General features: G+C 42.1%; 1 protein-coding gene across 1 annotated transcript; it reads left to right on the top strand.

The window, feature by feature from the left end:
- The first annotated feature begins 4,846 nt into the window (after window positions 1-4,846).
- On the top strand, window positions 4,847-9,534 carry LOC308311741 (polymeric immunoglobulin receptor-like). Its single transcript, XM_080758526.1, has 9 exons — window positions 4,847-4,878; window positions 5,665-6,015; window positions 6,522-6,845; window positions 7,852-8,166; window positions 8,424-8,500; window positions 8,613-8,735; window positions 8,886-8,917; window positions 9,040-9,102; window positions 9,348-9,534. The coding sequence occupies exons 1-5, from the start codon at window positions 4,860-4,862 to the stop codon at window positions 8,486-8,488; spliced, it is 1,074 nt and encodes a 357-aa protein (XP_080614652.1). The 5' UTR covers window positions 4,847-4,859; the 3' UTR covers window positions 8,489-8,500; window positions 8,613-8,735; window positions 8,886-8,917; window positions 9,040-9,102; window positions 9,348-9,534.
- Window positions 9,535-9,616: the final 82 nt, after the last annotated feature.

The following is a 9,616-nucleotide window of genomic DNA, read 5'->3' as shown; positions in this document are numbered from 1 at the left end:
TGGCTGCTCAGTGGTGCAAAGTACAGTAAGTACATTTACTCAAGTGCTTACAAGGAACAGTACAATTTGGAGGTACTTTTACTTTACTTTCCATTTTTGTTACTTCTACTCAATTACATCATTTATTTGACAGCATTATTATTGTTACTTACATTTAGCATTTTATTAATTAAAATAAGTATACAAATTTCAAAGCCAATGTGACGCGTTATGAGCTTGTAGATCTGAGATTTGACCTGAGATTTGTTTTGGCTTGAAGCGAGCCCACATTATTTATTTAGGAAAGATTTAGCTTTGTTGGTGGAAAAAGGTCCCGGTTGGCATATTTTTATGTTCTAGAATGTATTAACCAAAGCTTCCTAGACGAGTGCCAAAAGGCACATGTTTGATGTGTGTCTATTGACAATTTTAAGGACGAGATAGATAGTGAGAGAAACACGGCACCTTTATGATCCATTATGTTTTCCAGCGTAACAAGCCAAGCTACGCATAGTGTGTGTGTGTGTGTGTGTGTGTGTGTGTGTGTGTGTGTGTGTGTGTGTGTGTGTGTGTGCGTGCGTGCGTGCGTGCGTGCGTGCGTGCGTGCGTGCGTGCGTGCGTGCGTGCGTGCGTGCGTGCGTGCGTGCGTGCGTGTGTGTGTGTGTCATTGCCACCTTCCCACAGTAAATCTATGTTAATGGCCCCATGACATAAAAACAGGCAGTCTTTTATACTGTAGATGAGGAAGTACAAGTTCATGTTGTGGGAAAAAGACCTGTCTACGCAAACTTTTCAATGTGTTGTCAGTGATACACACAACATGGAGTTCCAATCCTTAGTGCTTAGTTGAAACTGACCATGATACTGAGTCTGACCTTTAACCTGACATGATACTAACCATGATACTGACATGATCTTCTATGGAGCTCCATGGTGTTTCCTATGGTGCTTCTCTGTAAATGGTGCATTCATATAGCGTCTTTATCCAATTGAATTACTTTACAATGATTGTGCATTACATTCACACAGTCACACATACATGCACACAGCGACAGCGGAGGGAACCATACAAGGCACCAACTAGATTACTAGCAAGTAGTAATCTAGAACTTTATGTAATTTAGTAATGTGGTATACTAGTAATCATTGCTATGGCAAAAAAACATGAAGCTCCACTTTAGAAATTCGTAAGCATCAGCACCTTTAACATTATGCTAAAATTCCGTGTTATTCTGTGAACTGATATTAGATTACTTATCTGTCCTTTTCACAAGCTTGTTTTAACATAAAATGTGAGGACGGACATTCAAATCTTTATATTTGAAACCTAAAATAAATGACATTTGGTACCGTCCTAGAGAGGAGGTAGAGGTTTTGATGTATGGAAGGTGGAAGGTTGATGACCTCGGCAGGGTGTCTGTGTACCTCTCCCTCCCTGGAGCTGTCAGCAGGGTGGATGACGCTTTCCCTCTTTTCCTCAGGAAGACCAAGAATGGCTGGAATGTCCCCTCCCACACACGCACACACAAACACAACACACTCACACGCACACGCACACACACACACAGTCAAATAGTTACACGCCACCGATTCGATTGGGCTACATGGTGGCTACTTGGAACGATGCAAGTTGGAAATGCATGCCCCACCCAGATATTATGCCTGTGTCCCTTTTATGCCCATATATGGAGTTCTTTGTCAGGCATGCCCAAATATGGAGTCTGCAGACGTCAGAATGATATCAGAACAGGCCAGCTCCATATATGGACACTGGGCAGGGGCCCTGTCCAGAGCCTGGACAGGGCCTTTTTGGGTGGTTCTGGACAACCGTGGGTCCGACACTGGGCACTGCACTCCCTGTGTTGTTGTGGAACGTGCGTGTCGAATATGAAGTCGGTGGGGCAAACGGTTCTCGAGTTACGTGGATTACAGACGTACAGTATAGACGTACACACAGACTTGGTGCATTTATAGTTAGATGTCTACGTCTACACATTTTGTGCCTGCAGCAATATGATATGGGTGTCAGCCAACCTAGCAGTTTGTGTGGGGGTAGTGCTGTTTTTGGGATGAGTGAGAGTTTGTGCTATTGATCTCTCTCTCTCTTTCTCTCTCTCTCTCTCTCCTGACAGGGGAGGGGGGGACTAATGGTAAATGAAAAATCACACTTGTGTGAAGTGATGGGCGGCCACTTGGCTGCCACATGACGTCACGATGGGGGCCTGTTTTATTCTTCTTCAAACATTAAAAGTCCATAGACTTGGCTGCCACATGAGATCAATTCTGAAATCAAAATCAAATAACAGAGCGTATTGTGTGTGTGTGTGTGTGTGTGTGTGTGTGTGTGTGTGTGTGTGTGTGTGTGTGTGTGTGTGTGTGTGTGTGTTTGTGTGGTCTTCAGTATAGCTACAGATAGCCACAGCACACGCATCCTGCACACCGCCAGCATGCAATAGGCCCAACGCAGTAGAAACCTAACCTACCCCTAGCAACTCCCCTTGGCATCCTGCCACGTCAACTGCCCCACGTTCCTTGGCATCCTGGCTAATTTGGGACACCCTTAGCCCTCTGCTCAGGGACCTCTTAACATTAACCTGGCAGTGTGAGAGGCTCCCTTAGCCCTCTGCTCAGGGACCTCTTAACATTAACCTGGCAGTGTGAGAGGCACCCTTAGCCCTCTGCTCAGGGACCTCTTAACATTAACCTGGCAGTGTGAGAGGCACCCTTAGCCCTCTGCTCAGGGACCTCTTAACATTAACCTGGCAGTGTGAGAGGCACCCTTAGCCCTCTGCTCAGGGACCTCTTAACATTAACCTGGCAGTGTGAGAGGCTCCCGGTGAGATGTGGGAAGATTTTGCAGAGCATGTGAGAAGAACAGCTGCCAGCCAGAGACCAGGGAATAGCTGAGCTTAGGGAAAATACGGACGCACACATGCAATTGCACGAGCTCACGCACGCACACACGCACGCACGCACGCACACACACACACACACACACACACACACACACACACACACACACACACACACACACACACACACACACACACACACACACACACACACACACAATGACATCCATCATTTTGTTAGCTCACTGTTCATTTGATATCCCATAAAAAGGGCCATGTTTAGCCCACTTACTACAACCCATGGCACATTACTTGACATTACTGCAGTCCATTTTTCAAAGTGTAACTTGATTTGTTTGATTTTATTGGATTGGATTTTTATTGGATTGGATTTAATTAATTTCAGTACAGAGAAATTAGATAGATCCAACTAAACTATACAATAAACTTTATTATGTCTTTATTTTGGTCGAAGGTATATGTTATCATTGGATTTTAAGGTAAGCATTCATTTAAAAAGTAGTCCTGTATAAGAAAGGAAATCACACTTGTGTGAAGTGAGGGGCACTCTTATCATTATACATCATCTCATTCCGGCCAATCACAATTTGCGTCCTCACTTTCATCTTCAATGGTTGTGTTTACGCAAACACTCAAAGCTGGCCATTCATTGTCAATGGCATTCAATGTGTGTGTTTACACAAACCCTCAAAGCTTTAATTGATTTAATTATTGAGGTAATTCCAGTAAGGTTTAAATGACTGTGGAGAAGATTTAACAAAGGTTAAATCTAAAGGTGAATAGGTTTATGTAAAGTAAAGGATCCTTCAAAATAAGGGTTTCACTGGCGGTTAACAAGCAAATGAATGAATGAATGATGAGAATGTGTTAAGGGCCCTCTAGCACACCTCTGCCACAAGGTGAAAAGTTGAAATGTTGTAGAAAAGCCTCATTGGGCCCTATTAGCTGGTACCAGCTCCTAATGTAGGCTATGAGATTGTATTTTTATTAGGATATAGCTTATATCTTTACTAACATGCTGGTATTTATTTTCTCAGAGAGGGTATATCTAATATATTTCATTTGGTGATGTAACATTTTGAAATAAAACTCGCCTGCAGTTCACAGGATGGCTTGCAGTACAGTCAGCCGAGACAAGGACTGTGCTATAAGCTTTATGAGTGCTTATGGTGAACTATACAGGGAGAGACACCTTCTTTTGGTGTAATGACAGATTTCGTTTGGGCCTTAGATATACAAAGACTGAACTTTAGAATTTAGAATTCAGATCAGATCAGTGATTCTCTCCTCATGAGTCATTACATACTGATTGCAGACCAGTACAGTACACACAAACCTTTATACTTTCGAAATAAGAAATGCGTCCTCTCAGTCAAGGCTATCATGTCACCGGTAAAGGGCATTAGGATGGAAAGACTGCCCCTCAGTGGCAGACATTCAGGCATGATACAGACAGGTAGCCTACTGCTGGCTTGGGCCATATATAGTCAGCGTGTAAAGTAGGACATAATAGGACTTGATTGTTCAAGCCTAAGGTGCCATTATGAAACATATGACAATGACGGATGAATGGATGAAGTCACTTTACAAGACAAACAATGTTGTTTAGACACAAATACACCTTCTCAACCTAATGTCCTACAATACTCTTATTGCAGATAAATAAAATTAATAGATATTAACCATAGTAGATGATAGCTTTTCAGTTCTGCATCATTATGTTAATCTGGGCGAATATACAGTATGAAGTTGTTAATAGGCTGATAATACAACATTTAGTGTAAGCTACAACACAAGAGGGTGTGCCTCCTGTAACAAGTGAAACCAAAACAAATGCTGACTTGTTTTGTTTTCACATGTTACAGGAGGGGGCACACACACTCTTATTCACATAACATACCGTAACTTTGTTTTGAGGAACTGAGCATTACTTTCATAGTTAGTGACATTACTGCTTTTGCAGTGTTTGTGTTTCACTTCTTGAACATGCAGAGCCTACAAGACCTAATGCTTTTCCTCTTTGGTGGTATGTGCTTTAGCTTCTTACTTATTTCTTTATTTCATTTTAAACCAAAAATTATCTTGTCGTCACGTGATCAGGCTGTCAAGAGAGTCGATGCTTATTGTTATTTATTGGAATAAATATTGTGTATACTATTGTGTATATAGTCAGACTCGTTCCGAGCTGTAATGCATCTATTCAAGTATTGTCTGTTTGTTTTTTTGCATTATTAAAAATTTTAGGACGGGGCAGAACCTTTATAGATTTGTGCAATTTGGGGTTAAAGTGTTAATTTTAAATTGTCATTGTCTCATTACGCAGTTGGTTCTGGCAGTTCTTATGTACAGTATGAAACATGTTTCTTGTTTAGTACAACTTAAAAATCACTCAACGTTTTTGGTTTTCTATATTTCATGGTTGAAAATCACAATTGAGTATATAATGCAGCAATATAGGTACATGTATAAATTACAGTTTGAGAGATATTTTGTAAGCAAAACAATCACTTTTTCATGCTTCACCAAATTGCTTAAAAATGAGCCTGGGAATTTTAAATATAGCTGCCCTCATTTGTTCTGTTTTCTGTCAGGTGGAAACCTGACAGAAAACTGTCCAAAACAAAAAAGTTAATTTTTAGTATTCAAATTCAAAAATAGCAAAAGTAACAGATCTCCAAGCAGCTTGATCTGTAGCCCCTTTCGGAATCCTTCCTAAATGTTTTATATTTTGATAATAGGCCTATTTTGTGAAATAAGTTTTTCACGAAAGAAAGACCCATTTTCTGATTTCATGTCTGTCCTCTCCCTACAGCTGCTATGTGTTATTTAAGTACAGCTGAAGTGATTCGTGTGGCCGGATACCAAGGGAGTGAAGTTCAAATTCTCTGCCCCTACCGAGAGGGCTATGGGTCTAATTACCAGAACTACTTGTGTAAAGGAAGCTGTGGCAGTGCTGATGTTCTCATTGAGACCCAAATCTGGCCTACTCTGACTGAAGTAATTAAGATGGGCAGATACTCTGTTCGTGATGATACTGAAAACAGAGTATTTCCAGTCACCATCACTGGCCTTCAGCAGAGCGATGCAGGACAATACTGGTGTGGCGTGAACATTAAAGGGAAAGTCGACCTCTATACTGAAGTACAGCTGGAAGTAGCCCCAGGTACATAATGTTATCAGAGTTGTTTGACAGACTCTATTTTACCATTGTTATGGCTATAAAAATAGTATGATTTAATTGTTTTTATCCATGCCTCATGACCATAAAATATAGAACATTTGTAAAATTATGTCAGCTTTAGTATTTCTCTGTCTTTCTTTATCCATTTCTTTCAAACATACTTCCCTGAAACACATTTACTCTTTACTGTCATTTTTCAATAATTATAAATGCATATTAGTGAAGGATGTGGACACTGGGGAGTCGAGTTGGATGTTGCAACACTAACAATGTGGTAAATAATTCAACAATGTGAAATGGACATATGACAGCCAAAAAAAATGTAATTCCTTTATCGATACTTCCATAAACTAATCTTTTGTTCATACTGAGGGCTTGTTATTATTCAAAAATGTTTGACTTGTCGAAGTTCATTTTTTCTTATGGTAATTCTGTGCGCGGCATCTGTACTTGTGGAAGTTTCTGATGCATGTCGTTTGATTCACCAGACAGGTGCTGTGCAGACCACGTGACTACAGTCCAGGGTTATGCGGAAGGTCCTATATCCATCCGATGTCCCTACACAGCCAAGCACCGGAGCAGCGTCAAGTATTTCTGCAGAGGAAATCAGTCCTCCACCTGTTGGCAGAATGCACTGGTGACTTCTGGCCGCAACAGAGAGGGACGACTCACTCTGAACGATGACAGAGCAGCAGGAGAGTTCACAGTGAACATGAGCGCTTTGAGCCATGAGGACTCTGGGAGGTACCTCTGTGGTTTCCACAGCTACACAAGCTTGGACCACTTCTCTGCTCTTCACCTGGAAGTCAAAGGTGAGAGGGCACAGTCATATCTTCGGCCATATGACAGTGCATTAGAACTTATTATTACACATGTGAGGGTGCGGACTGGCCGACACAAACTCCGCCCTCTCATTCCTACCTATAGCATCAGGGTCCAGAGCTCTGCTGTGCCGTTATCCTGACACATTGCATTGCCCCATTCAGTCAGGCCATTCGTTGCATTCTTGTGTAGACGCCATGCAGGGCTTTTTCCTGCTGTCCTGTCAGCGTCCATGTCTCGGCCTCGTACAGCAGCATTCATTCTGCCATCTCTTGATGTTGTTTCCCATCTCAGATTTCTACACTCTCCAGATATTTGAAGTCCTCGACTACCGTTCTGCTGGCAAAATCGATTGGTTCTGTCTTCCGTGTTGAATGCCATTACTGGTTTTTGGCACTGAGCTTGATCTTCTTGCCCTCCATTTCAGTATTATTGCGAACGCAGTGAGCACTAATTGCGAACGCAGTGAGCACTAACTATGAGACCTAGCAGAACATGTCTGTCTGTCTGTCTGTCTGTCTTCCCGCGTTTGCGTGTCTTACTTGTTATTCCTAGTTCCCTTCCTTTCTCTGCTGTACAGTCTGAGACTAGGGCAAGGTCCGAAACGGTTGAGAAATGACAGAGTTACCGTGTGGGGGTCCCTCTACTGTACTGTACTGTACTGACCCACAGGAACGCACCCAGGGTGCCGGCCCGATTCCGGCGAGCCGCCCTGCATCCGAAACGGTTGAGGAATGAGAGAGTTACCGTGTGGGGGTCCCTCTACTTACTGTACCCTCTACTGTACTGTCACTGTACTGTACTGGCACACCCGAAATCACCATATATACAGTTAATATGTGCGTGTGTGTTTGTGTGTGTGTTAGGTTGCGCACAGGTGGTGAAAAACAACCATGCTGTTTTCGTGCTCAGACGCACCCACCCACCCAGCCACACACATAGCTCCGTAAGGGAGTGGTTGCACCACTCAAAAAACACCCTTCTTCTGTTTTATAGAATGGTGCTGTGTAAAGACGGTGGAGCTGAATGGAACAGAGGGACATCCAATAGATATACAGTGTCCTTATCCGCCGAAACACAAGCTCAATGCCAAGTTCTTCTGTAAGGGAGAACAACGCCACAGCTGTGACGATATTGTGACGAGCGAAAAGACACATCACACAGATCTCAGGTTGTCACAAGATAACAACTCTGATTCCAACCAATTCCTGGTCACCATCACAGCGCTGAGAGCACAGCATGCTGGGACATACTGGTGTGGCTCAGATAAGGCATGGAGCGCTGGCAACTATACCAACATTCACCTGTCAGGTAAATTAGTCTGAAGAGATATACTGTAGATATTCCGACTGTGCATGTGATCATCATATTCCTGTATTGTGCTGTGCACCCCTTATGGGTGAAATGTAGGTTTTGTGCCAAGTTTGGTGAGGATCAGAGCACCTTGACAATGTTTTGCAGCACTAAGCTGTGTTGTACAATGTGGCCCCTGGTGTGACTATAATTTATAATATTTTTTTATTTTGACATATGACTGTGTGCCCGCTCAAAACAACAGTCTCCAACAGTCTCCTTACCACAACTACTGGACAACTACTGGACACAACCTCCAATAAAGTCTCTCATTCTGTGACACCTGTAACAGGTACAGTATGTCTAGTTATTTTAAAAGTTTGTCTCTCACTTATATTTATGTTTGTTTTAATAATTGTCAGTGGCATGGAAAGTGAACCAACTAAATGATTTTCTATTTCCAGGTCTAGGTCTGCTCATTAAGTATGTGAAATTCATTGTTCCTGCTGTCCTGGGTGCAGTACTAGTTGCTACACTTGCCCTGACCATTATATGCAAAAATAAATGTAACCAGGTCCAGGATGAGGGTATGTTTTATTACACACACACACACACACACACACACACACACACACACACACGTGCACGCACGCACGCATACACACATGCACGCACACACGCATGCACACACAATTGTTGCATTGAGGTCTAATATTCTGTTTTTCTGGCTGCTACAGTGTTGTACGCTAACACATCGAGGAGAACTGAGGTATGATGTAGATGTAGTGATGGGCTTGGCTTATATACTGTATATAACGTTATCAAAATGCTGTCATCATCATGTAGGTACAGCACAGAGATCTTTAACATACATAATGTTCTTTAACACAGCATATGATTCACGGATCCACTTGCGGACTACAACTTCCAAACATGGAACTTCAACAGACTCAGGTCAGAACAACTTTCTTAATAATTGCAGGTAGAAGGGACTATACATGTTCTTATAAGTACTTCATAACCTTTGGTTATATAGCATAATTCCCTATATTATGTTTATCTGGTTTAAATAATAGATTCATGCAGATGCAGGTGCAGTATAGGCTTAACGTTTGTGAGTGAATAGCACATGCTGGTGGTTGTGGATAATAACAGAGACGACTCTGTGCTTACCATATGCTTATCATATTTGTATGCAGCCCGAGGACGTGTACGCAAATCAAGATACGATGTGCACTAACACCTTTCAAGGTGAAGATGATATCCACAAAAACACAGGAGTGGCAGATGATATCTACGAAAACACACGAGTGTCATCTGAATGCTAAAAACCCAAACAGATATCATGTGTTGTGCAAACTGCAAAATAGTGGATTTAAACATATTCTGGTGGTGCACTTTGTAGAATTTCTGTAGCTCATCACTTGTTTGTAATCCTTATTTCTCCTAATTTCCTTGTATCACTATA

This window comes from Protomyctophum bolini (genome assembly GCF_963924005.1).
Source record: "Protomyctophum bolini genome assembly, chromosome: 3".
Taxonomy (NCBI): Eukaryota; Metazoa; Chordata; class Actinopteri; order Myctophiformes; family Myctophidae; genus Protomyctophum; species Protomyctophum bolini.
Note: the sequence above shows the minus strand (reverse complement) of the source record. Positions and strands in the feature narration are given on the sequence as shown.